This window comes from Poecilia formosa, unplaced genomic scaffold (assembly GCF_000485575.1).
Source record: "Poecilia formosa unplaced genomic scaffold, Poecilia_formosa-5.1.2 Scaffold70, whole genome shotgun sequence".
NCBI classification, from domain to species: Eukaryota; Metazoa; Chordata; class Actinopteri; order Cyprinodontiformes; family Poeciliidae; genus Poecilia; species Poecilia formosa.
Genome location: NW_006800009.1, coordinates 828,369 through 855,064, shown reverse-complemented (window position 1 = coordinate 855,064; position 26,696 = coordinate 828,369). Strand labels below are relative to the sequence as shown.

The 26,696-nt window shown below is 40.7% G+C and overlaps 4 protein-coding genes across 6 annotated transcripts in view; 1 reads left to right on the top strand and 3 right to left on the bottom strand.

Moving 5' to 3' along the window:
- dcaf6 (ddb1 and cul4 associated factor 6) overlaps positions 1 to 6,942 on the top strand; it is a 26,084-nt gene extending 19,142 nt beyond the window's left edge. Inside the window, exons 11-19 of one of the 2 annotated variants that reach the window (XM_007555404.2) lie at positions 2,331 to 2,520; positions 3,497 to 3,606; positions 4,072 to 4,390; positions 4,512 to 4,553; positions 4,997 to 5,135; positions 5,381 to 5,537; positions 5,646 to 5,734; positions 6,673 to 6,778; positions 6,859 to 6,942. In XM_007555404.2, coding sequence (XP_007555466.1) covers positions 2,331 to 2,520; positions 3,497 to 3,606; positions 4,072 to 4,390; positions 4,512 to 4,553; positions 4,997 to 5,135; positions 5,381 to 5,537; positions 5,646 to 5,734; positions 6,673 to 6,778; positions 6,859 to 6,917 — 1,211 coding nt within the window. In that variant the 3' untranslated portion in view covers positions 6,918 to 6,942. The remainder of the gene's footprint in view (positions 1 to 2,330; positions 2,521 to 3,496; positions 3,607 to 4,071; positions 4,391 to 4,511; positions 4,554 to 4,996; positions 5,136 to 5,380; positions 5,538 to 5,645; positions 5,735 to 6,672; positions 6,779 to 6,858) is intronic. The other variant, XM_007555405.2, reaches the window with a different exon arrangement.
- Positions 6,943 to 7,498: 556 nt separating this feature from the next.
- On the bottom strand, positions 7,499 to 20,826 carry LOC103140314 (G-protein coupled receptor 161). 2 transcript variants are annotated; one of them, XM_007555401.2, is made up of 7 exons: positions 20,819 to 20,826; positions 17,728 to 17,945; positions 15,441 to 15,828; positions 13,366 to 14,087; positions 12,120 to 12,227; positions 10,816 to 10,941; positions 7,499 to 10,650 (listed from the first exon to the last, which is right to left on the bottom strand). In XM_007555401.2, exons 3-7 carry the CDS (start codon positions 15,782 to 15,784, stop codon positions 10,382 to 10,384), a joined length of 1,569 nt encoding a protein of 522 aa, XP_007555463.1. In that variant the 5' UTR covers positions 15,785 to 15,828; positions 17,728 to 17,945; positions 20,819 to 20,826; the 3' UTR covers positions 7,499 to 10,381. The 2 variants fall into 2 exon arrangements, with proteins under 2 accessions (XP_007555463.1, XP_007555464.1); XM_007555402.2 differs by having other exon boundaries at positions 15,441 to 15,818.
- On the bottom strand, positions 19,197 to 23,007 carry LOC103140313 (ornithine carbamoyltransferase, mitochondrial-like). Its single transcript, XM_007555400.2, has 10 exons — positions 22,893 to 23,007; positions 22,648 to 22,786; positions 22,461 to 22,542; positions 21,197 to 21,284; positions 20,903 to 21,056; positions 20,707 to 20,829; positions 20,578 to 20,631; positions 20,358 to 20,507; positions 19,532 to 19,669; positions 19,197 to 19,450 (listed from the first exon to the last, which is right to left on the bottom strand). The coding sequence occupies exons 1-10, from the start codon at positions 22,973 to 22,975 to the stop codon at positions 19,391 to 19,393; spliced, it is 1,071 nt and encodes a 356-aa protein (XP_007555462.1). The 5' UTR covers positions 22,976 to 23,007; the 3' UTR covers positions 19,197 to 19,390.
- Positions 23,008 to 23,774: 767 nt separating this feature from the next.
- Positions 23,775 to 26,511, bottom strand: LOC103140312 (G-protein coupled receptor 161-like). Its single transcript, XM_007555399.2, has 2 exons — positions 26,197 to 26,511; positions 23,775 to 24,335 (listed from the first exon to the last, which is right to left on the bottom strand). Exon 2 carries the CDS (start codon positions 24,289 to 24,291, stop codon positions 23,911 to 23,913), a length of 381 nt encoding a protein of 126 aa, XP_007555461.1. The 5' UTR covers positions 24,292 to 24,335; positions 26,197 to 26,511; the 3' UTR covers positions 23,775 to 23,910.
- Between the last annotated feature and the right edge of the window lie 185 nt (positions 26,512 to 26,696).

Here is a 26,696-nt window from a genome sequence, read left to right as displayed (position 1 = left end):
AACAGCTGGGATCCATGACTCTGGATGAACAGCAGGGTGCGTCTCTCCATCCTTCCTCTGTCCTCTCTCTCTCCCTCCCTCTCTCCCTCCGTCTCCGACCGCCTCTGTCCTGTTTGTCTCGTTGCAGCTCTTTCTCTATTCATCCTCTTGTCCAACACCTACATGATGACTTGTAGCATGCAGAAAAGGAGAAGATGAATTTAATTACTAGAATTAGATGTGTGGATTTTGTAGCAGACTGCAGATTTTTTCCTTGAACCTGTAGAAGATGCAAGAGATGCATTTCAAAATGTATCTTGCCAAATTAGTTTGTCAGGGTTAATAGTTGGGCTCCAGCCTTATGTCTTATCACGACCTAAACAATGGACATGTATTTCCTTTATTATTTTTTTATTTAAGGATGCAGACCTATTATAAAAACAAATGTATTAGTAGGTGTAGTAGACTAATATTTGCTGCTGATTCAGCATAACTGACAGCCTTACTTTACACCAGTGGTCCCCAAACTACGGCCCGCAGGCCGGATCCGGCCCACCTCCACATTTGGTCCGGCCCCCTGAACACCACCAGAGAGCACTTTAGATTTTTTTTCATATACCGTATTTTCTGGACTATAAGCCGCTAGTTTTTTCCTCAGCTTTGAACCATGCAGCCTATAGCCCAGTGTGGCTTATATGTCGATTTCTCTTCAACCACCAGGGGGCTCTTTAGCAGGAAGTGAATCCATCCATCCATCCATCCATCCATCCATCCATCCATCCATCCATCCATCCATCCATCCATCCATCCATCCATTTTCTTTACACCCTTGTCCCTAAGTGGGGTCGGAAGGGTTGCTGGTAGGAAGTGAATCATTGGACGTCAAAATTGGAAATAAAAGAAGAAAGTGCCCATTAAAATGGAATTAGGTTTTAATAGGGAATTGAAATTTGAGAATGTTGTTGTTCAGTTTAAGAAATTTGAGGGGAAAAATAAAATTTTTCGTTTTTTTTTTTTTTTAAATAATACTGGGATCATTATGAGAATTTGAGGTATAGATATTAGGATCCAATAGATGGCAGTAGTGCAACAAGAATGGAAATAATGGATTCAAGCTGCTGTTGAAATCCAAGGAAGAAGAAAAAGGAGGAGAAGAAGAAGAAGAACAACAAGCAGAAGAAGAAGAAGAAGAAGAAAGCGCTTATTTTCATTTAGCACATGCTAGTAGCAGACACAAAGGATCAGCACTTTTACTGTTACAGTTACCGTTCGAAAACTACCGTAATCAGTTTAGTTAAATCTAAACTTGGCAACTTTTTCTTTTTCAACCTTAATAAATGTGATATTCAATTGACCTGTTATGACTCAAATTTTGAGTGTCCGCCCCCCTCTGCTGCTGCTGCATCGCTGTGGAAAACCTGGAGCGGCAGAGATATTTGCGGCTTATAGTCCGGAAAATATGGTATTTATTTCATAAATAGTGTTATTTCCTGGATTTTTTTCTGTGAAGAACCCAGAGAGGGTTATTTAATTGTGCTTTCTGGAAAACAATATTTTTTTTACATTTAGACACTCCTGCAATCGTCACACTTTTTCAGTTACAAACTGACTCCGGCCCCCCACCAGAGAAGGGAAAAGTTATGTGGCTCTCACAGGAAAAAGTTTGGGGACCCCTGCTTTACACTTTCTGTCTTGATTTGACCCTCCAACACATAATTAATGTATTTAACTGGCTCGTCTGTACTTCTGTTGGCCACTAGGTGTCACCAGAAACCCCAACCGTAAATAAAAATAGATGTTAAGCTCAGAGTTCATGAGAAATGATCATTTCTGGTAATAACCAGCACAGTGACTGTTAAATGTCTTATATGACTGTAATATACATCTGAATATGACTTTTACTTGTTTGGCTGCTTTTATTGCCGCCGCCCTCTGACTGTTAATGAATTGCCACTTATATAGGCTGACAATAACAATGTGTTTTGATGAGTTCTACAGTTTAGAAATGTTAAATAAATAAATAAAGTTAGTTTCCAGTTTCTTTTTGCACAAACTCAGTCTGAGCTAACACATTTTTGAATAACTAAGAGATAATCTAGTAATAAATCTTCACCTTTGCACATACATTGTAAGCTGTAAGATTGTTTTTCAGACTTTATTCTTCTTAAATTCATCCGTTTAAACCTTCTTCTCCAATAGTTGATGAACCTTTCTGTTTCGTTTTCTCTGGGTTATGCTCTCAAAACCTTTCAGAATAGTTTTTCTCTACACATTTCCAGCGCTCTACTGCTCATTCTGCAAGCGTGAGAGCTTCAACCCGCTGTTGCTTTCCTTTTTGTTTCTCCCGTCAGGAGCACCAGAGGCTGCGGGTTTGAATCCCGAGGAATCGGTTACCGCAACAACCAGCAGCACCCCCACTCCCACCCCGACTCCCACCCCGTCCAGCACCCGACCCAGCGCAGCAGAGCCGGTCCTCAGCCTGCACTACAGCTCAGAGGGAACCACCACCAGCACCATCAAGCTGGACTTCACCGACGAGTGGTGAGAGACGAGCAGAGGAACGGTTTCTGTCCAGACTTTTAAGTCGCGTCAAACGACATCGGCAATCGCTGGGCACTTTACTAACGTGATAAATGACTCGGATACAAGATCAGATTAAAATAAGTAACGAACGGAATCGATGTGCCGAAAGAGCTTTAGTTCGTGTTTAAAATCAGATTAGCATTAATGCCCTGACGGTGTTTTAAATGAAAAAAAACAAACAAAGTAACTGATTGAAAGAAGGGATTGTGTTTTTACAGAAACATGTGCTCAGTTTAATTTATCAATTTGCCAAAAACAGCGCAGCACTGACCTGTGGTTTCTCATTAGGAAGTGTTGAAAGGCTTCTTCATGATCTGCTAGTATCTCCACCGACACTTTGGCTTTTTTTTTCCTGACCTAAAGCTAAGATTTTGGATTTGTTAAATGATTGTAAATATTTCTGCCTTGTCTGTCTCCGTTTTGACGTTGAGCATAGAGAGCTTTCTTCTTCCTTTATCAACCATAAAGAAATCCAAATATGTAGGTGAATAAATAATGGAGCAGTTTTTTTTTTTACCCAACATTCAGCCACAGTAGTTTTAATCCAGAATGTTTCGCAGGAACATATTGTTGATTATTTTGACAGATTGTTGCTAAAATCAGTGAAACCTTCAGAGATGCATAAGGCGTCTGGAAGATGCGACTCTTAGACCTGTTCTGTTTGCAGTAATGAACTGATTCTGGGTTTGAACAAGCCAGATGATTCCAGCTTTTTTTTTTCTTTTAACCTCAAAGATGTCGCATCCTTGATTCTGTAGATCACTTTGACTTTATTCCTACTTAAATGAGTTTGGACTTGTTTCTGGACATAGGAGTTGGGTTAAGATGCGTCTTTCGGTCTCAAAACTCCATCCTTCACCACTTTTCGTCGGTTTCTTCATGGTAAAACAAGTTGTCGTCTTAAGTTGGTCATTGTTTAACTTTCTCTCCACAGGAGCAGCAGCACGTCCAGCTCGATGGGCAGCGGCGTCTCCAAAACGTCCGAAGCCGTGGCTCCAAAGAGCCAAGAGACTCTGCCAGCGGAGAGTTCGGCATCGGAACAGGGTGATTCACATAACTTCAGCATCATGGATGTAGCTGCACAGTGTTCAGTGCCTTGCAAAAGTCCTGATGCCACTCGAGCATTGTCACCGTTTGTCACAACCGTAAACCTCGGTGCCTCCCCTGGCATTTTATGCGAAACAAACACAGAGTTGTATTTAATCAGGAAGCTGAGAGCCAAATGAATGCCACTTTAAAAAAAAAAAAGAAATAAAAAAAGAAGGAAATTGCTAGAGAAAAAAAAAACATCACTCTAAAAACCACTGGTTGTTTTCCTGGTTGCTTCACAATTATGCAGTTTGTTGGTTTCTCGCATCAGAAACCATTAAAATACACCGAAGGTCGTGACGCGACGCCTTAAAAAGCTCGACGGGTCTGAATACTTTTAGCTGGATCCACATCCTCAAATTTATTCCACATTTTGCTGCAGAACAAATTGGACCATGTGTGACTTCCTGTGCTCCTCAGCTCCCTGCGAGTCCTCTGGGCAGCACGGTTTGGCAGCAGCCACATCAGAGTCTCCGCGTGACGCCTCCGGCGCCGGCTCCCTCGGCGTCTCCACGACTCGGGGTCCCGCCGAGTGGGAACGTGCGGGGTCTCCGCCGCAGGAGAGGAGTCAACCAGAGGGCTCCGAAGACCCGTCAGGCGACTGCAGGAGGGCGGAGCCTGCCGGGGAGGAGGGCGTGGAGGGTCGGAGCCAGCCGGCGCCTAGCAACCAGGACTCCGACGACAGCGACGACGATCCCATTCTCATCCCGCCTGCCAGATTCAGAGGGCAGGGGCAGAGGTACATAAAGGAGGCTCCACCCGATTCAACAAATAAATAAAATCATCTTTCCACTTTTTAAGGGTAGATTTTCTGATTTGAGTTTTGTGCTTTCACACTCACTGTTTTCAAACGAATGTAGATTTAATTCCAGAGGATCTGCAGTAGGAGATAGGATGATCAGGTAACACGCTCGCTCTGGAAACCTAAAAAACAAGCTAACACTGGAGCTGCGTGATCTGCTGCACAGCACCTAAAGCCACAAACACCACAAAGTGTTTAACCTTTTTTCTTTTGTTTTGTTTGTTTTGACTTGGTTTGACTCGAGCTATTAATACAAAGAGCTGAGTATGGAGTGTTTGCATGCGATCACAAACGACGTGAATAAAAAAAACACCACGGCTGCATTTATCATGTCTGTATGCATGGCGACTTCGAAAGAATTACATGTTTTGATGCTTCATGCAGGTGATTTTTACTAAAAAAAACAAAAAACAAAACAAAAAGATCCCATTAAGCACTGTAGTGGTTGAAATGTAAAAATCTAGAGTAAATCAAATCATGAATTTGCGAATGTTTTTTTTGAGTTATTTAAATTTTGTGGGTTTCTTTCCTTTTCCTTGCCAGACGCTCTGCAGCAGCTCGCATCCAGGAGCTGTTTCGCAGGAGAAAGGAGAGAAGAGAGATGGAGGAGAGCGAAACTCAGAATATCAGGAGACCGTCAGTGAAAATGGTTTACAAGGGCCATCGCAACTCCAGAACAATGGTAAGCATCGGCCCGGTCGAACCGATCAACACACCTGGTGAACAGAAAAGTTAGGTAAAGCTGTTTGTTTCATCTCGACGCAAACAATCAACGCATGTTGAAAATCAAGCTTATTTATCCGTTTTCGAAAGCTAATCCGTCTCACAGCAGAAGGACCTAAACATTACAGGCACCTGCAATGTTTAGGTTTCCTCTAGCAGAGTCGTCTGTGTGACGTTTGAGGTGCTTCTCGCCCTCGTGTCCAGATAAAGGAGTCGTGTTTCTGGGGCAACAACTTCGTGATGAGCGGCTCGGACTGCGGACACATTTTCATCTGGGACAGACACACCGCAGAACACCTCATGCTGCTGGAAGCCGACAACCACGTGGTCAACTGCCTGCAGCCGCACCCGTACGACCCCAGTGAGTCCAGTCAGGGTGGTGGTCGGCTCGCAGAACGAGGCGAAAGGAATGCAGCCGTGTAATTTAGTATTTTTATGCTTTGTTTTTTTATTTTTTTTTTTCTTCCAGTTTTGGCTTCTTCGGGGATAGACTATGACATCAAGATTTGGTCACCACTGGAGCAGTCTGCATCTTTTAACAGAGTCCTTGCTGAGGAGGTATAATAAATTATATACGACGACTTAGAGCTGGGCGATTTCGCTTAAAAATAATATCGCCGAGTCATCTTTTGTTGATCTGTTTTCTAAAAAAAAAAAAAAAAAGAAATGATAAATGACAGGAAATATTTTCAGACAATGGTTTTATTTCAGTCAATTCTTCTGTGAATTTATTCTGTGACGGTTTTATTTGTTTTTTTTTTTTTTAGTTACAAGAATGCAGTCATAATATTAGCAGATTAAAGATGCAATTTCACCACAAGAATGTCTAAAAATTAGCTTGGATAAAAAATATTTTGGTTTTCTTTGTTTTCATAAAATTACTATGACATTCCCCTAACATTACGACCCTGTTCTGGTAACATTAAGACTTTATTTTAGTATTATTCTAACTCTATTCTCATACTTCTACGACTCTATCCTTGTAATATTGTGACTCTATTTTCATAAGAAAAAACTCTTGACCTTTTTTGTAGTTGAGTTTACCGTAATTCAAAGAAAAATGCTCGTCAAACAAGATGGCCGCCCTGGGCGTGCTGACATCACTTTGACCTTTTGGAAACCCAAGGAGATCATTGGTAAAACTGATCAAATTGATTTGTTGTCCAGCCCTAAAACAACTTTACACGACACCAAAGGTGAAGCAGTGTGGAAACCAAAAAAATAAATTCCTGACAGATTGAAACGCATAACCTGTTATTTGTATTAACATCCAATTTTCATTTGAAAAGTTCACACTTCTCTCCTGGAGCTAAACACTGTCGTGTTCATTTCAGAAGACGAAACATAATAATAATAACAAGAACTTCCAGAAAGCTCTCTTTACAGACTTAAATCTAAAAAAAATTCAATATTATTAAAAAGTTAAATGTTCCTGCCACTAGTTTCAGAAAATAAAACTCGTCTATTTAAAACCACTTTTATCTCCTCATTAAAAGGTCATAACCCGCAACGAGCTGATGCTGGAGGAAACGAGAAACACAATCACTGTCCCGGCCTCCTTCATGCTCCGAATGTTGGCGTCCCTCAATCACATCAGATCAGGTAAAAGCTCATCGCAGACGACCCGCGGAGCGTCGCTTGTTCTCCTGGGTCAAATTTTTCTTTTCTTCTTCTTCCTGTAGATCGCCTGGAGGGCGATCGGTCTGAAGGATCCGGTCAGGAAAACGAGGAAGAGCAGTAGCCAAGTTGGCATTTTATTTTCATGGGGAAAAAAAAACAACAACAAAAAAAAAAACACAAACAAAAAAACAAACAAACACCTTTTGTTGTTGCTGTATAGCACTTGCAAAGAACCCCCGAGATTTGTACTAGTAGAATACTTCCTTTTGGATATTAGTGTTATTTCTAGGCCCTTGTGTTGTTTTGTTTTTCTTTCTTTTTTAAAGAACTTTCTTACTGATATTTCTGTATGAGGATAAACTACACCTGTGTGACTGCAAAAAGGACGCCAGTATGGGTATATAAAAGTGTGTGTCTAGAGTGCTAATAGCAGCGGCTGGTGTGAAAGGATGTTAAAGTGCAATATTATTTGTTTGGCGAAGGTGAGAGTTGGATCAGTGTTAATGTTTGACATTTTTTTGAATTTGTAGCAATGAAATGTTGACGTGCTGCTGCAGCACTTAAAGCATGTGAATACAGACTTTAATTAAAATACAAAGGCTTTAAATCTGTTGTTTTGTAGAGTTTGGACGGAAAGAACTGTGATCAGCGACGAGAAGCGGCGGTCGGTGACAGGGCAGCCGCTGAGTTGCTGCTTACAGCTGTTTTTGTTTGTTTTAGCAGCTGTTTGTCTGAACGCAGGCTCTGTCTCTGGGAAAATATCGAAAGCTGAAGTATTTCTCACTTAGCTGCCCTTTTTATTTATTTTTCATGCATTAAACATGTTTGCTTTCTTACTTGACTTGGGTTAAAAAAAAAAAACTGTTTGAGAAGAGTTTTACTCTGATAAACTCTACAAAAAGTTTTTTGCTAGAGACGGAGCGTTAAGTTATTGTGACCCATAGAGCTAATATGGCCAAATGCACAATAAACAGAGCTGTAACATCAGTCAGATGTATTCCCAACTGTAAGATGTGATTTGAGTTTTTTTTTGTTGTTGTTGTTGTTGTTTTGGTGCAAAATCAGCATCAAACTTCGTTTAAACATTTAGCTTAATTAGATAGAGGCCTGCATTATTGTTGACATCCCTGGTAAAGATGTACAAGAAACACTTTAAATAACTTCCTCTGTTGTTGCAGCATCATAAACAGTCCAAAGATTGAATCTTGACGTTCGTCCTACTGTCCAAAATATAAACATGTAGAGTTTACTTGACATTACTCGGAGGTAAACTAAATTACTGATACTTCTTTTCATTTTTCTTGGGTCTTCATGAGTTTACATAAAATCAAGAAAACCATGAACAAGCCTGAGCATCCCCTTCATGAAACTGTCATAGGAAACCGGCGTCTTCAGTCAGAGGCTCCTCCAGATTCGCTGTAATACAGACTGTTACCGGAGATCTTTGACGAATCTTTGATTGTACGAGGTACAGCAACATTTAATATCCCGTTAAGGCCAATAAAGAAAGTATTTTTGACTTTGAATTAAACTGAATTGGCAGAGACACACAACCTTCACAAATGGAAATACTGAGTTCCACTCAAAGCAGACATGTTTGATGGTATATAATTTTAATACAAATATCTGTATCCATAGTTACAATAAGAAATGAAGCTGTACCAGTTGCAAAAATAAGAAGAGAACATGCAAAGTAAAACTGAATTTCATAAATATATTCCAGGTATGTCTTTGAGGGAATAATATTATAATACGAGTTTCATAAATAAGAGTGTAGAAATGGATGAGCTGCATGTACCTCTGAAAACATTTCTGTAAGCTGGCTGTGAACCATCAGTTCAACATAATTTATTTCTGAAATACTTTCTACAGCAGTCAGTTTAGGGACTGACTAGAGACCATCTTTTAGTACCTCTGTGTCTGCTCTGCTGCTGAACTGCATCAGTTTTCTTCTCTAATGTAAAGGATTCATGCTGAATCTGAGTCTGAATGGACTAAAAAAAAAAAAACCCTGAAACTGAACTAAACAAAGAACATTTTGTATAAAACTGACTATTTTCAATTTTGATTATTTGTCTACAAATAAATTTAAAAAAAAACAATATAATGTAACTGGAACTTTTACGGCCTTAGTTTGGCCTGACATCAAACTGCATTAAAGACCAGAACATAAAAATGAACAAGATGAAGCAAATATATTTAAAGGATTTGTATTGAAATCAAGACAATTTCTACATATTTCTTATGTTTAAAGTTTCAGGCTTTTCAAAAATCATTTGATTTTGAACATTTAAGATAAATCTGCACATTTCTACGACCCGTTCTGGTTTTTATAAACCTGAACTGGTGAGACTATGTTGAAATTCAGAGTGAAACTGAATAAAGTAAAGAAGAGATGGTGGGGTAACTAAGGCAACAAGTGACTTTTTCCTGGTGTGTTAAGAGCAGAAAAACGGGAAACACTCAGCCTTTGATAGTCTGATGAGAACTGAATTGTGATGCCTACAAAACTGGGTCATATCATTCCCAAGTGACACTCAAAAGAGGCCCGGCGAAGAAACCGTGGTTTACCAGAGTTCACTGCTGCACACGGGGGTCAGAGTTGCCCTGTGTTGCTCAGTTTAACAGATGGGTTGCATAAGAAGCTGCAGATCAATAAGGGTGGAGGAATATTCCCTGAATAATGCGCCCCGACACAAAACGGTAAAATGAGTCAGGAATAGTTTGGGGAATCACTTTAAGGTTTACTTAGACTCCATGTCCCCAGATCTCAGTGTAATCAGGTTAAGCTGGACAAACAAGTCCAATCTATAGAAGTCAGGACTGCACTGATAATAAAGAGCTTATGCCTGATTGGTGCATTCATGCATGTGATTTAAGCCTGACTGAAAAGTTGTTGTTTTTTTTAAGTAGCCAAGTTCACATAAAAATGAAATTTATTCATGATTATTTTATCCTGAAGTCAGAATGAGGATTTCATTTTGGTCTTTAGAAAAAATACGCATGGATAAAGTATTTTGAATCAATGCATTACTTTTTTTTTTTTTTTGATACTGATCAAACCTGAAAAAAATAAATACGTTTATATTCCCAAGGCATAGAAGCATCATAAAAATAATAGCCTATCCGGTCAGTGCTGATCAGGTCACCTTTTTGCTGCTAATTCACAAAAAATCTAAAACTGGGTCGAGAAGCTTTGCTGCAACAGAACCTAAGTGGACCGTAAACATCTGCATGAGAGAAACGGTAGCAGAGAGAATCTGAGGTGAAAGATTTACTAGTTGGGTTTTTTTTTTCTTCCCAATAATTTATTTTTTATTTTTTTATTTTAACTCAAACTGACCACAGCACATTAAGATACTAAAAATATATAATAACAAAAATGTGTAGCAAAACAACATTACCATGTAAGGTTACAGTAGTATAAAATTCCTATTAAGAGTACAAACATGACAGAAGAATTCGCCCGGACACTGACGGCGTTCCTTTGAGTGAAAAAGTGCCTCTTCCTGTCTGCCAGTCCAGACTTCATCAGCCGTACCACAGGGTGTCTTAGTGTGCAGTCGAAGGCCAAACCTGCAGCGATCAGATGAGCTTCTTCTCCTCCTCCTCCTCCTCCCTGTCGTCCTTGACGATGCCTTCGTCGATACTCTCCAGCCTCAGTCTCTGACCGTCCGGGTGTCTGGGCTTTGGCGCCCCCCTCGTCACAAAGAGCCCTCCCCCCTGCGGCGATAGACTCTGCTCGAACAGCGCGAGCTTGGCGTCGCTCTCGATGGCCTTCGCCAAGCAGGAAGCGAACGAGTCGAGAGATTTGTGAACCTCCGCGTGGACTTGGGCTGAAGACGAGTTTTCAGCTGAGGAAAATAACAAGTAATTCAGAAAAACATTAAAAACCCCCCCCAAAAAACAACAGCATTCATGCTCGGTGTATAGCCATGTTTTTTCCATTTGTTTCCAACGAAAAGTTGCCTTTGTTTTTGTTAAGCTTCCTGTTCGCAGGAAACTTAATGATGGGATACCTTTGGAATGCTCCACCTGGTCTTCAAAGGTGACTGAGCTCCGCCTCTTCCCGGATGGATTCCCGTTTTGTGAGGGGAAGGAGGAGCTGTCTGTGGAGGGGTTCTCCAGCAGCATCACATCGGTGCCTGCAGGTAAAGCAAAGAGGGCGGCTCCCTGTGATCCTTTTTATCTCCCGGCCGGAAAAACAACAAAACAAGAAGCGCGTGATCCTACTCATCCTGAATGTCAGCCCTTCAGCTGAAACATGAGCTGTCCAACAGGAATGTTATGAGGAACCAAGACTGACCTGAAGCCACAATTATCTTACTGTTATGGTGGAAATTGGGTTTACTCCAAGCTAGACGGATAAATAAAGAAATAAAAAAAAAGTTTGACAATTTGAAGGATTTCAAATAAGAAATTGGAATATGAGGTAGAGGGAACTAATTTATTTAACAATAATGTAACAAAGAGGCTTAGCATACATTTTGTTTTGGTCAGCCTGTCGCAATAAGTAATAGACCAATTATATTCCATTAAATTGGTCTCAAAACGACATTGCTATTGTTTATCGCAATAACTTCTGGGACAATTTCTCATCCAGAAAGATTTGACATAGTGACAGACCTATTTCTTGGTTTAGGTCAATTATATCTTTATCTTTGTTAAATATGAAGTAGAACAGTAGGTTTTTTTTTGTTTTGTTTTGTTTTGTTTTTCATAACAAAAACTACCATACTGAAAGACTGAATAAAATTATAGTACAACAGAACCTTTTCTGTTTCTTGTCAAAAACAAAAAGTTTTTACATGAACTGTATATTGCTTAAAAGTATTGATTCATTCATCCAAGTGACTGGATCCAGGTGATCCGACTGCTTCCATGGCTATTGGTGTCTAAAATCCAACATTAGGCATCTAGACTGATTCTATAATCATCTGCGAAAGAAATTATTATACGAATCCCAGTGTGGACTCTATGTGGACTCTAGAGCAGAGGAGACGTGATCTCTGGAGTGACGCGCCATTCCTCTCTGGGTTTAGGTATTCGCCTGGAGAATTACGTGACTGCATCGTGTCAAGTGTGCAGTAAAGTTTGTATGGAGAGATTATGGTGTGAGTATAGTTTTATGCTCCTGACTCACTAGAAACAGTTTGGAGTTACAACATGACTGTGTGCACCACAACATGGATAAGAGAGATTGATGTGAACATAAAGAACACCTGTAGGATAAAAGCCAGAGTGTTTCTTGTGCGTGCGTGCGTGTGTGTGTGTGTGTGTGTGTGTGTGGGGGTGTGTGTGTGTGTGTGTGTGTATAGCCGACCTGAGTCCTGAGTGAAGCTGAAGCCGGTGTCTCCTGTGCTGCTTCCTTGGGCCAACAGGTGTCCTCCTCCGGCCAGCATTGCAGTCAGGTGCGGGGACATACCCAAGTCTGAAAAAAAAAACAACAAACACATTCACAAAACACACACTCACAAAGAAACAATTTTTTCTCACATTAGTCAAGTGATCACAGACAGTTTACAAAAGCAGGTTGATGCTCAGCGGTCTTCGATACGATATTCTGGTGTGACATATGTTGGTGCCAGTATTGGGGTTCCCAGGACTCAATACTCAGTTCACCAGTTTTTTTAAAAGATAAGAATCAACCCTTCTTTTCATTATTTTGCAGATGACTTTCAGTTCTTCCTGCCTTCAGCTGCACCGAACCGCAGAGATTCACTGACACTGATTTTGGGCTGTGTGATTGAAACCAAGACTGGACAAAGTTGAGCCTCGATGAAAACAGGATGGGTGAGCTGGTTTTAGTCAAAGCTTTTGGTTTCTTAGATCCACTATACTATGAGGAATTTACTGCAATACTGGATAGTTCTGTAAAGTTGTATAAACAGATTAATACCGGGAAAAACAATTTATTTTTCTTTTTTCCTCACTTTATCACCATTGTGTTCTTCTCCATTTTCACATTACTTCTAAAATGTAACTCCGTAAGCCATCCATGCACCTTTGACCACCAGGCATAAAATAATTAGACAACCACAAGATGGCAGCAAATCCTTGGTTTGCGTCGTATTTGCATCAGCCGGCATTAGTGAGCTACATCTGCCATCTCGGCTGCTTTCAGACTGAAAGTGGTTTAAGGTGGATTTGCTGTGGCTGCTCTAAAACGATACGTATTTACACAGCTTAGACTGGAATCATTTACTATCTGCTGAACACTTATGCACCTTCTCTGGCTTTTGAGTCGAGCAGAGGATGAGAGCAGAAATGGATTTGATTACTTAAATTGTACATTCTACAGTTATTTTTATTCAATTTTATTTTATTTTATCTTATATGCGACTAAAATTTGAAGCAGTTTGGTCAACTTTTGTTTTTATGCTATAAAATAAAAGTAAACAGAAAAACCAGCAGCTATGACTTTGCTGCACTTATTTCACTCTTATTGTTTTCTAACTTTTTTTTTTTTATTTACATTTTCAACACATCATGAGTGGACTGATAATCAGAAACGTCCAACTCATGAGAATATATGGCCTTAAAGACTATAGTCCCTGCTGCTGTCCCACCTGTGATCCTGTTAGAGATGCTGAAGAGTCGGGACGTCCGCTGCCTTGTGGCAAACGACTCTCTGTAGTAACGATCGCCGAAGCACATCCCCAGCAGCTCCTTCCTCACCGTTTTGTTCCACAGGCCGTAAATGAGCGGGTGGCACACGGCGCTGCAGAAAGAGAGCCACGCCACCAGAGTCTCCAGCTCCTGGGAGACGCTGCCCTGACCCCACAGGGCCTCTGTACACACCACCCCAACGTACGGCCCCCACGTTATGAGAAAGGTGCCGATCACCACCAGGATGGTGACGAAGGCCTTGCACTGACTCCCTGCGTACACGAGGCTCCGTCTGCTCCCGCTGGAGGAAGTCGAAGTGCTTGAGTTCTTGCGTCCGTTTCTTTGAGTTCCAGCTGAGTCGTCTTGGGCTACAACGACCGTCCCGCAGTGGATTTTTCTGGCTTTCATGCGAGCTACGCGGAAAATGACTCCGTAGCAGGCCAACATGATGAAGAAGGGCGGGAGGATGCACCAGGTGACCCAGAAGGCGGCGTAACTCGGCTCTCTGGACCAGGCCGCGACGCACGTCCGCTTCAAACAGTCAAACTCGAAGGAGGACCAGCCGAACAACGGGGGCAGGCAGCCCACCAGCGAGTGTAGCCACACGTAGACGATGACGACCACCGCCCTGTTCCCTGTGATCTTCATGGGGTAGATCATCGGGTAGAGCACGGCGTAGTACCTGGCAGGATGAAATGGGAACATGATGGAGAAATCTGTCAAACAGCAGCTGAACGTGGTTCTCGGGGGGGCGGGGGACTGTAGATCCGTAAACCTCAGAGACTGCTGAGATGGAAGAGGGCGACACAGGAGCCTGAAAGCTGCACGAACCCACTAACGGTGCTGTAATGCGTTTTGGTAAAAGATGAAAACGGCAGACAGACGGGAGCTTGGCAGGAGAACAAACAAGCTGCTGTGTAACCAGAAATCCCCAAAGGTGCGGAGGATAATTAGGAAAGCAGTGAGAACACCGTGGACCGAGAGCTGCTGAGAAAATTTACAGTCACAGCTTTGTGAGCTCCGAGGAAATAATACACGAGTTATCTCAAGTAGCTTTAAGTGCTAAATTTGGCTCAACTAAAGTACAGTTCATGTAAATAATAAGTCCTAATGAGCAGCCTCTTTATTCTCTTTAGAGACTTTTAAGTAAAATAAATGGCTGTTGATTGCTTCCCAGAGTTTCGCAAAGAATTTCAAATGTTTATTACAGTGAAAAATCAAAAATCCTGGAAAATGTCATTTCATTGTAAAATGACTCAGTTTATTCGTTGCGTCTCAGTGCCACAGAAAGGAGCTTATTAAGGTCTGCACTGAAACTTACTAACACCTGACTTTGATTTTGATCCAATCTATTTCACTGTAGTTAAAGTTGTGTGTTTAGTGTGGCTGTCCTGCCTCATTAAAGGTTTTAAAAGGTTTTTTTTTTTCCAGCATTTCTCTTGAATTTAGCTCAATTAGTCTTCCCATCAACTCTGATCAGCACATTTTCAACTATAAAAAAAAAAGCACATCCACAGCATGATGCTGCCACCACGTCTCTGTCGACTCAATTTAGAAATCTGGTGGCATGTTGAAGCGATTGGTTCCACTGGATTTTATTTAGGGGTATCACACTAAAGAGGGCTGATTGGAAACACAAGCCACATATTTTCAGTAAATACTTTTAAAAACTATTCAAGATTTACTTTCCACTTAACAATTATGCTACATTTCATGTTAGAATATCTCATTAAAACACATTCAAATTTGTGTTTGTGATGTCAAAAAAATAAATAAATAAATAAAGCCATCAAAATGTTAAAAATGTATGAACAAATTAGATTTTTCAGTTTTAGGATTTAGGACAATATAATGCACACAAATACCATCTGTAACACTTTAATAAGAAATTAGAAATATGTTAGAATTGTTTCAGGCAAAATGAAGAAAAAAAGCAACAACAAAAAAAAAAACAGTAACAGATGTATCAATATCTCTGGATATCGATGCATGCAGAGTTCATCTAACTGCAACTCCAGGCTGATCCGGTACCGACCTGTCGATGGCGATCGCTCCGAGGGTCAGCATGCTGGCCGAGCTGATGAGCAGGTAGAGCAGCGCGGTGAAGTTGCACCACACCACCCCGAAGACCCACTCTCGCTTCGCCGAGCTCACGGCCACAAACGGCAGCACCAGCACGGACAGCAGCAGGTTGGACAGGGTCAGGCTGAACACGAACTTGTTGCTGGGCGTGAGCAGGTACGGTCGGCGGTACAGGGTGGCCACGATCAGCAGGTTCCCCAGGCAGGCCAGGAGCGTGATGGTCACGATGGACACCGACTCCAGGACCGCCAGACCATCGCCGTTCCCCACTGAGGTGCAGTTCCTACTGGCGTTCATGGTGAGAGACTGGACCACCGGACAGGCGAGGCAACTGTGGGAGTCTGAAGAGAAAGAACTCAGAATTACACAAATATTGAGTAGGAAAACATACCAGAAAAGTATTATTTGAGAATATTTCTGCTTGAAACAGAAGACAAAGAGTTGAAAGCAAAGCCTTCTGAACCGTACTGACATGACTGACCCTGCATAGAGAATCTATAAAAACTAATAAAGTTTCCTAAGTCCAGATGACTTCTATTTAAGCACTTATGATTTGGTATGTGTTGTCAAGTGGTTGACACATGACAACACATATTTTAACAGTGCGTATGAACTGGTAAAATCCACCAATTTAAGCATTAGATTGGTTGAAGTTAGCAAAGTTTTACTTTACTTTTTAGGGTTCTAGAGAAACATGGACGTCTAAACTGAAAGGGCAAAAGCAAAAATGCTGTTAGATTAAGGTTGATAGTATTGGTAAATATTGCAATGATCAGCTTCGACACATACGCATGTCTTTCTTTCCTCTCTTTCTCGACCATGGTTCGTGCATTCTGCGCTATTCTGCATTTTGGGCAACGTAGTTTGTGTCCGGTGTGAGCATCTGCTGCCCTTAGACTCTGTCCAACTGGCTAAATAATACATCAGCATGTGAAATGCAACTTCATACCACTTGGAATATATTAGCCAACAATTGCTGCACTCCAACTTGTCCTTTTGTGACATGAATATTGCACACACTGATAGTGCGTCGATGATATAATCATTATAAACCGTGCTGCCTTGTAAATTTGTACTTGCAAAACTCAAAATAGGCAACAAGTTTGAAGGTAGTGAGTCACTCACAGCATGTGGTTCATGTAAGCAATACAATCTGAGGAGATGTTTCACACTGTGGTATATTTGAGCAAAACACCAAAGAACATTAAAAACACTCAAAGGTATAAATTTGTGTATTTAGAAAATTTTACAGCAGTTATTTAAGTTTCAAGATGGGTGGATGGTGGGATGAAAAATAAATGTTTAGATAAAGGATTGCATGGATGACTAGACATGAATTGATGGAAGGATGGAAAATAAATGGGTGGATAGCTAAACAAATGGACGGATGCTGCTTTTAGACAATGGCGCGAATAATAACTAAAGCATCTACATATTTCCATGCATATCCAGACCGAGAAAATGATTTAATCAAATCCTTAACTTTTCCAGATAGCACAAGAACCATGTAAACGAACGTCTAATTTTTTTTTTTTTTTTCCTCAGGAGGTTTACATCTCTAAAATTTTTTTTTTTTTTTTTACAACAAGTACTACTTCAAAGATGAGAAGATGATCTCACTTTAAAATTAAAACCCATTTATAAGCCCCCAAAGAAAGAGCTACAACTATAGTTATAATTATTAAACAATGCATTACAAATAAGTTTAGGGAATCTTAAAGAATACTTTTACACTTGACCGTGTTTCTTTACAGACCATGTTCTTTAAGATTTTGGTTAATTTATAACGAAACACCATGAAAGCATCAAACTAGATTTTGTCCAGCTTACCCACTGAAGATGGTGGATTGATTTTGCTTTTCTCTTAAAAGATACACAAAACTTTAGATGTGTTTTATTGTGTCTTTCACTTGATAATCACAGATTGTTAAACTGTTACAACGCAACATGTAACTCGAGCGAAAATTGAGGCTTTAAATGTGAATATGTTGACACAATTTTACACCAGAGACCGATCTTAATTTCTGTGTATGTGTACAAATACAACTTTTCGTAATAGTAGTAGTAAAAGTGAACCCCAAAGCCCAGCGTTTGTGATTTTTTATTTGTATTTTTTTTTTTATCTTTCTGAGCTGATGATAACGTCCACCTCCTGACTCCGTAGCGGTACAGCTACCGTTAGTTAGCTAAGTTTGGCTAAAACTTTCCCCATTGTCCCCCCCTGAACTCGGCTCTTTTACCTGCTTTTGTTCGGCGCTGAGTCTCCACATTTCGACTATCAGCGAAGACGAAACGTCCATCTTGTTTTTGTATTTCCTCGAGACCCGACAAAAGCGGGACAAGCCAGAGGGAAAAAAGCAAAGCCAGTGAATGTGGAAAGCGTTTGGGATGGTATGAGATTAATCTCGGGCGGCCAGCTGTGGCTGCAATGGCGTCCTCCTCCTCTCCACTCCGCCGCCTCCCACCCAAAGCTCCAGCTCCCTCTCCGAGCTGCCACCCTCTCTCTGTGTGGGTGGTCGTCGAGGAAAAATGCTCTGTTTTCGCTTCGCCATTAAAGCAGTGCTGTTATAATCCCGTGGTTAACGAATTTGTTTAATTAAATTACGTCTTATCATTGTTATGCTATGTGTATTGAACAAATAAAAAGTGCATTTGATTCTTTTTTTTTTTTTTCCAGAAGAACCACAGGCAGTGTGTTTCTGTTGCTTTGTTTATAAAACAATGTTAATGAATGGGTACATGTTGACGGAGGTATCTGTTTATGAATGAACTGTTATGCATCGCTTGATCCGTCTGGACCACACACGGAGATCATAGCTTCCCGCTAAAAGTGTGCCGCTCGCAACTGAGCCGGCTCTAATTGCTAGCTCATTACATAAACGAGGGCTGTCATTTATCAGAATCAGTTTATGTGCATAACCAACAAATTTGATTTTGTTTTCACATGCTCACAGCACACAGTCTGTATGAAAAATAGTGCAAATATTCTATATCTGTATGATACAGATATAAGATAGAGAAAAAAACTGAAGTTGGAGAAAAGGAGAGACAGATTCACTATTGTAATGGCGGTTTCTATAGGTGGGAGACAGTTTGTGTTATTTTAACCATGTGTTTCTTTAATGCAGGCAAGTTTAAATTGACAGTAAGGTACAGTACAGTAAAGCCTTGTCCACATGGAAACAAGTCCTCCAAAACTGTGTTTGTATTTTTACCTTTTATAAAACATTCTGTAAATAAACACAAATTTAACAACATTTCACTGTAAACTTCTACAACTTACACTTTATTTCAGTGTTTATCTAAAATCATGAATGTCTGGTTAATTTGGTTTTAGATTGCCGTTAGATATTAATATGTGCATGTATAGTAATCTGTCTTGGGTGTCTCTCTGTTTACCCCCAAGCTGTGCAGTCTTATAAAGGAAAATTATTTTATACCCAAACTTTGCATAGTTATATGAAACCAAAGTGTTATGTACAGAGACAAGCTATATTATTAGGATCCAGGAAAAGGGCCGTAATTCCCATCTCAAGCAAAACGCGTCATCTACCGTCTTCCAATCAGACACCGGGACGCGTTACTAACTTTGACCACTTGGTGTCGCTTTTTCACAGAGTCAGACCCACGTCTGAGCTGAACTCAAGTTAATCTAACAAAGTTATCTCTCAAAAACGCTTTTGGATAAAGTTGTGACCTTACTACAACATGAATCAATCACAACGCACACAATCCTTTTATTCATTGCTGGCACCTTCCATCAAGTTCAGATGAATGTAAGTAAATTTCAATAACTCAGAAACTGTTTCCTTGTTGGTAAGTTTAACAATTATAAAAGTAAACACAAATTCTGCTAACACATGTTGTTTCATCAGTAGGTCCAAAATAAATTCCACGTTAAATTTAAAACTTTGGCATAAAGATCTGTGGAGTGTAGTCGGTCAAAAGAGAAACCATCAAACCCTGGAAAAGGTAAAACGGCTGATATTAGTAACCAGAAAGAATGACGAGGAGTAAATATGAAGTATCTACCTGCTATCTTACCATGATGGTCCATTTCCTATTCTCAGCCTCAGGAAAGACGAGGGAGCGGGATGAGTAAAACACTTGGTCATCCACCTCCTCCATCTTCCGGGGAAGGCAGTGCAGGAAGGTCCAATTTGGTTTGGCCACATTTCCGGTCTGTGTTCATCCAGTCCGTCCCCACCACAAAAAAAAATTAAAATAAATATTTGCTAAAGTTGCTGGAGTGACACAACTAATTAATAGGCTTTGGGGTTTTGTGTCCAGAAATGGTTTCAGACTTGCTGAAGTTTGGGATTCTCACATTTTCTCACACTACAACCAAACATGTCAACTCGCTTTAGTGGGATTCAATGTGACAGACCTTCGCAAATTGTCACAAAATTGGAAAGAGAAAAGGACAAAATACAAAGTATGCTGTGCATTCAGAAACTCAGACAAGTCATCGAGAAAATTATTGAGGAGCTTCAAACTAACTTTTGAAAATTAACACTGCACCCTGAACACCTTGGTTCTACAGTGAAGCATGGTGGTGGTAGTATCATGCTGTGTGGGTGGTTTTCTTCTGGAGGAAGCTGAATAGACCTAAATACAGTCCTGGACAGGAACCTGTTACAGGCTGTGGAAAGACTTGAAAATTGATATTCAAAAACGCTCTCCATTAGTCTGAGCTTTGAGATATTTTGCAAAGAAATATTGCAGGTCATGTAAAATCCCAATAAAATACATCAACATTTGGTGGCAGTAACATGAGAAAATATAGGAAAAGCCTCAAGGGATATGAATGAGAAGGCTCTACAGAGTAATTTAGCTGATATTTGTAGAAAACAAGCCTCTTCTTGCTTGCCTGCATTGTAATCTGGTAGCCATGGAAATCTTTTAGCCTCCTTTTCTTCTCCTCTTCCTGGCCCATGCTGACCCAGGTGTCGGTGACCAACACATTGCTGCCATGGGCAGCCTCCATCGGATCCGAGGTCAGAACAAGTTGGGTCCCATGCTGCGATTAGAAAAAACTGGCGGTGAATATTGTTAACCGATAAATGACTGTAAGTAGTCTAGGTCCTCACTTGTTTGGACAGCCTCTGCGCCTCTTCAGTTACTCCCTTGTCTGGTTCGTAACCCTGTGGAGGACGGGGTATTCAGTGAGACAGGAAAACCCATCAGAACCCATGATGGTCTGAGAAGAAGAGGCGGACCTTTGGTGTGGCAACCTTTAGATGAACCCCCAGTTTGGCAGCAGTCATCATGAAGGAGTGGAGGACATTGTTTCCATCTCCAATCCAGCTCACTGTAAGTCCACTAAGAGACCCATAATGCTCCTAGAAGACAACAGCGGAAATTAAGAAAGTTTATCATGTATAAAAGTTGCAGAATGCTGGGGGGAAATGGCACCTGTAAGGTGAGGAAGTCTGCCAGAATCTGGATGGGGTGATAAAGTTCAGAGAGTCCATTAATGATGGGGATGGAAGCCTCTCGATCCAGCTCCTCCAGCGTGGAGTGACTGTAAACCCGCGCCAAAACGATATCGCAAAGTCCAGAGAGAACCCTGTGCAGAAAGATAGGAGACACCGCTTTCAGGAAAAACAGCAGCACCACAAGTTTACATAATATAGATGTGTGTGTGTGTGTGTGTGTGTGTGTGTGTGTGTGTGTGTGTGTGTGTGTGTGTGTGTGCGCGCGCGTTACCTTGCCGTATCGGTGCAGCTTTCATTTACTCCTAAGTGGATGTCCTGTGAGGTTAGGAAGCAGGGGTGTCCACCCAACAAAGCAAAACCTGAAATATGAATAAACTTTTCTATTCAGAATCGCCTCAGACACTGGGAAATTATTTCATAAAAATAACACTCTGAACATACATACTACACATTAAATGGAAAATAGATCTCACAAGAATATTTATAACCCCTAAGCTTTTTCATATTTTATCACATTACACCCACAAATGTCAATAAGTTTTACTGTGATTTTTTTTTTTGTGTGTGTGTGTGTGTGTGTGATAGACCAACAGAAGAAAATGAAGCACAGTTTTCAAATTTGAATCTGGATATAAGAACAACTGCAAGTCTTCTAGTGTTTCCACCACAAATAAATGTCTCATGTTCTGTCTTATTGGGCGGAGAGCATCTATGAACATCAGTTTTCAAGCCTTACCACAAATGTTCAGTTGGAACAAGCTGCGGGCTTTGACTGGGCCGTTCTAACACATGAATATGCTTTGATCTAAACGGTTCATTTGTAGCTCTGACTGTGTGTTTAGTGTTGTGTCCTGATGGAAGGAGAGTCTGTATCTTTTACCAGGTTGATGCACAGTTGCGTTTGTTTTCCTCCACACAAAGTCTTTTTGTATGTAGGAAGTCTTTTAACAACCAAAAGCTGATTTAAACTCCACACTTTTATTTGTGTGTTTTTTTTTTCTGAACTGTACGTTGTGTTCTTCTGTCTTCACGATGCCACTTGATCAATAAGGTTCTCCAACCTCAGTTTTTTTCCCCCCGCGCTGAGATAAAATTACTGACAGGTGGACTCTGTTTAGTGAGTAGGTGACTTCTGAATACTGTCAGTTGGATTTTATTTGCAGGCGTCAGAGTAAAATGTGCTAGACACTTTAAGATTTTTATTTTAAAGGAATAATAACGTGTATGCTTTGTGTTGATCTAAACTGTAAAACCACAACAGGGTAACTTGAAATTTGTGGTTGTAATGTGACAAAAATGAAGCAACGTTTTGCACCCAGTGGATGAAGCTCTGTGTTTTGTCACAGGCTTGCCCTGAAAATTTGCCTTTCAGCAGATCTTTTGTTTCTGTTAACAATGACAGACAGTAAGAGTATCAGAGCAGAGAACACCACCAGAGCACATGCTGTTACGCTATTTTCTGTCCTAAAAGGCAATAAAAGCAACACAGTTCTCTGTTAAATCCCCACGTAGATGCTGACATACAAACTGAGCACCTGTTTCTGTGGACATTCTTGTTCTGGTGCTCCTCTTCTCAAATATCATTGCAATCGCCTTTCCTTGCAGAAGAGGCAGATACTGAAATAGAAATAGCATTTGGCTTCTTTCAAACTCTGTCAAGCAAATATGAACTTGTTTACCAATAAATAAATAAAAAAAAAATGCTCCCTTTAGTTTAAATACCTGCTTTCCATGCTTTATCTGATGCTTGAGGTCCGCTGATACCCACAGCAACTTCTTGATTTCATCGGAGCTGAAATCTTTAAGTGTGAGACAGCTGCGACCTTTCAAGCTCACTGAGCTCAAGGAAGCTGCTCCACCTCTGGAAAGGCAGCAAAAATGTATGATTTAGACTTACACAACCACGCAATTATGACAAGAGATGGTTTTTAGTGCAAATCACCTCTAAATAAGCTGGAGTTGCTTACCTAAATCCTCTTCGCGGGTTGTAATAAAAAGATTTCAAACATTTTAAAAGGCAACTGTTGACAGAGAAACGATTTAAAGGCATCCCAGTTTAAAGGAAATTAAAAAGAGCGCAAGGATCAGCGACTTTTTGGATCAGTGAGTTATGGGGTCCGCACGTTTTAATAGCCGGGGGGGGGGACTTTGCGGTTCTGCGAGTGGGTGGAGCTTAAGAGAGATTTAAACTACAGCTGCTTATTGGGGCTGCTTTTAGTTTAGCTGGGAACTGATCACCGAAGGGCGATCGTCGTCGTGTCCCAGCTGCAGCTAGAAAACCAGTGCTCAGTTTAGGGTTGGTGAAACCATTGAAAGGTCATAAATTGGCAGAATGACGGTTAAAAAAAAGCGTCAATAGCAAAGAAAGAATGGCTTTTCGTAACAACAGTACACAGAAGTTACATGAAGAAATTTAGCAGCAAGACACGTGTATTCAGTATGTCATTTTGATGGGTAAAACTCTATTGAGACGCTCCTGTCACCGCAACCACACCGCCCTCTAGTGGTGTAAAATTACACAACAATAACATTTCAGAAACGCCAGCCTGCGCTCCCCGTTGGACCGATGACTCCAATCGTCTTCCCGGTTAAAGGAAGAGGAGCGGACCCACATCTGAGCACATGTAGCGGTGTCTGGGTCCAACATGGCCATGACGACATCACCATCGGGCAACGGNCCACTTAACAATTATGCTACATTTCATGTTAGAATATCTCATTAAAACACATTCAAATTTGTGTTTGTGATGTCAAAAAAAATAAATAAATAAAGCCATCAAAATGTTAAAAATGTATGAACAAATTAGATTTTTCAGTTTTAGGATTTAGGACAATATAATGCACACAAATACCATCTGTAACACTTTAATAAGAAATTAGAAATATGTTAGAATTGTTTCAGGCAAAATGAAGAAAAAAAGCAACAACAAAAAAAAAAACAGTAACAGATGTATCAATATCTCTGGATATCGATGCATGCAGAGTTCATCTAACTGCAACTCCAGGCTGATCCGGTACCGACCTGTCGATGGCGATCGCTCCGAGGGTCAGCATGCTGGCCGAGCTGATGAGCAGGTAGAGCAGCGCGGTGAAGTTGCACCACACCACCCCGAAGACCCACTCTCGCTTCGCCGAGCTCACGGCCACAAACGGCAGCACCAGCACGGACAGCAGCAGGTTGGACAGGGTCAGGCTGAACACGAACTTGTTGCTGGGCGTGAGCAGGTACGGTCGGCGGTACAGGGTGGCCACGATCAGCAGGTTCCCCAGGCAGGCCAGGAGCGTGATGGTCACGATGGACACCGACTCCAGGACCGCCAGACCATCGCCGTTCCCCACTGAGGTGCAGTTCCTACTGGCGTTCATGGTGAGAGACTGGACCACCGGACAGGCGAGGCAACTGTGGGAGTCTGAAGAGAAAGAACTCAGAATTACACAAATATTGAGTAGGAAAACATACCAGAAAAGTATTATTTGAGAATATTTCTGCTTGAAACAGAAGACAAAGAGTTGAAAGCAAAGCCTTCTGAACCGTACTGACATGACTGACCCTGCATAGAGAATCTATAAAAACTAATAAAGTTTCCTAAGTCCAGATGACTTCTATTTAAGCACTTATGATTTGGTATGTGTTGTCAAGTGGTTGACACATGACAACACATATTTTAACAGTGCGTATGAACTGGTAAAATCCACCAATTTAAGCATTAGATTGGTTGAAGTTAGCAAAGTTTTACTTTACTTTTTAGGGTTCTAGAGAAACATGGACGTCTAAACTGAAAGGGCAAAAGCAAAAATGCTGTTAGATTAAGGTTGATAGTATTGGTAAATATTGCAATGATCAGCTTCGACACATACGCATGTCTTTCTTTCCTCTCTTTCTCGACCATGGTTCGTGCATTCTGCGCTATTCTGCATTTTGGGCAACGTAGTTTGTGTCCGGTGTGAGCATCTGCTGCCCTTAGACTCTGTCCAACTGGCTAAATAATACATCAGCATGTGAAATGCAACTTCATACCACTTGGAATATATTAGCCAACAATTGCTGCACTCCAACTTGTCCTTTTGTGACATGAATATTGCACACACTGATAGTGCGTCGATGATATAATCATTATAAACCGTGCTGCCTTGTAAATTTGTACTTGCAAAACTCAAAATAGGCAACAAGTTTGAAGGTAGTGAGTCACTCACAGCATGTGGTTCATGTAAGCAATACAATCTGAGGAGATGTTTCACACTGTGGTATATTTGAGCAAAACACCAAAGAACATTAAAAACACTCAAAGGTATAAATTTGTGTATTTAGAAAATTTTACAGCAGTTATTTAAGTTTCAAGATGGGTGGATGGTGGGATGAAAAATAAATGTTTAGATAAAGGATTGCATGGATGACTAGACATGAATTGATGGAAGGATGGAAAATAAATGGGTGGATAGCTAAACAAATGGACGGATGCTGCTTTTAGACAATGGTGCAAATAATAACTAACTAAAGCATCTAAATATTTCCATGCATATCCAGACCGAGAAAATGATTTAATCAAATCCTTAACTTTTCCAGATTGCACAAGAACCATGTAAATTAACGTCTAATTTATTCATTTTTTTTACTACAAATACTACTTCAAAGATGAGAAGATGATCTCATTTTAAAATTAAAACCCATTTATAAGCCCCCAAAGAAAGAGCTACAACTGTAGTTATAATTATTAAACAATGCATTACAAATAAGTTTAGGGAATCTTAAAGAATACTTTTACACTTGACCGTGTTTCTTTACAGACCATGTTCTTTAAGATTTTGGTTAATTTATAACGAAACACCATGAAAGCATCAAACTAGATTTTGTCCAGCTTACCCACTGAAGATGGTGGATTGATTTTGCTTTTCTCTTAAAAGATACACAAAACTTTAGATGTGTTTTATTGTGTCTTTCACTTGATAATCACAGATTGTTAAACTGTTACAACGCAACATGTAACTCGAGCGAAAATTGAGGCTTTAAATGTGAATATGTTGACACAATTTTACACCAGAGACCGATCTTAATTTCTGTGTATGTGTACAAATACAACTTTTCGTAATAGTAGTAGTAAAAGTGAACCCCAAAGCCCAGCGTTTGTGATTTTTTATTTGTATTTTTTTTTTTATCTTTCTGAGCTGATGATAACGTCCACCTCCTGACTCCGTAGCGGTACAGCTACCGTTAGTTAGCTAAGTTTGGCTAAAACTTTCCCCATTGTCCCCCCCTGAACTCGGCTCTTTTACCTGCTTTTGTTCGGCGCTGAGTCTCCACATTTCGACTATCAGCGAAGACGAAACGTCCATCTTGTTTTTGTATTTCCTCGAGACCCGACAAAAGCGGGACAAGCCAGAGGGAAAAAAGCAAAGCCAGTGAATGTGGAAAGCGTTTGGGATGGTATGAGATTAATCTCGGGCGGCCAGCTGTGGCTGCAATGGCGTCCTCCTCCTCTCCACTCCGCCGCCTCCCACCCAAAGCTCCAGCTCCCTCTCCGAGCTGCCACCCTCTCTCTGTGTGGGTGGTCGTCGAGGAAAAATGCTCTGTTTTCGCTTCGCCATTAAAGCAGTGCTGTTATAATCCCGTGGTTAACGAATTTGTTTAATTAAATTACGTCTTATCATTGTTATGCTATGTGTATTGAACAAATAAAAAGTGCATTTGATTCTTTTTTTTTTTTTTCCAGAAGAACCACAGGCAGTGTGTTTCTGTTGCTTTGTTTATAAAACAATGTTAATGAATGGGTACA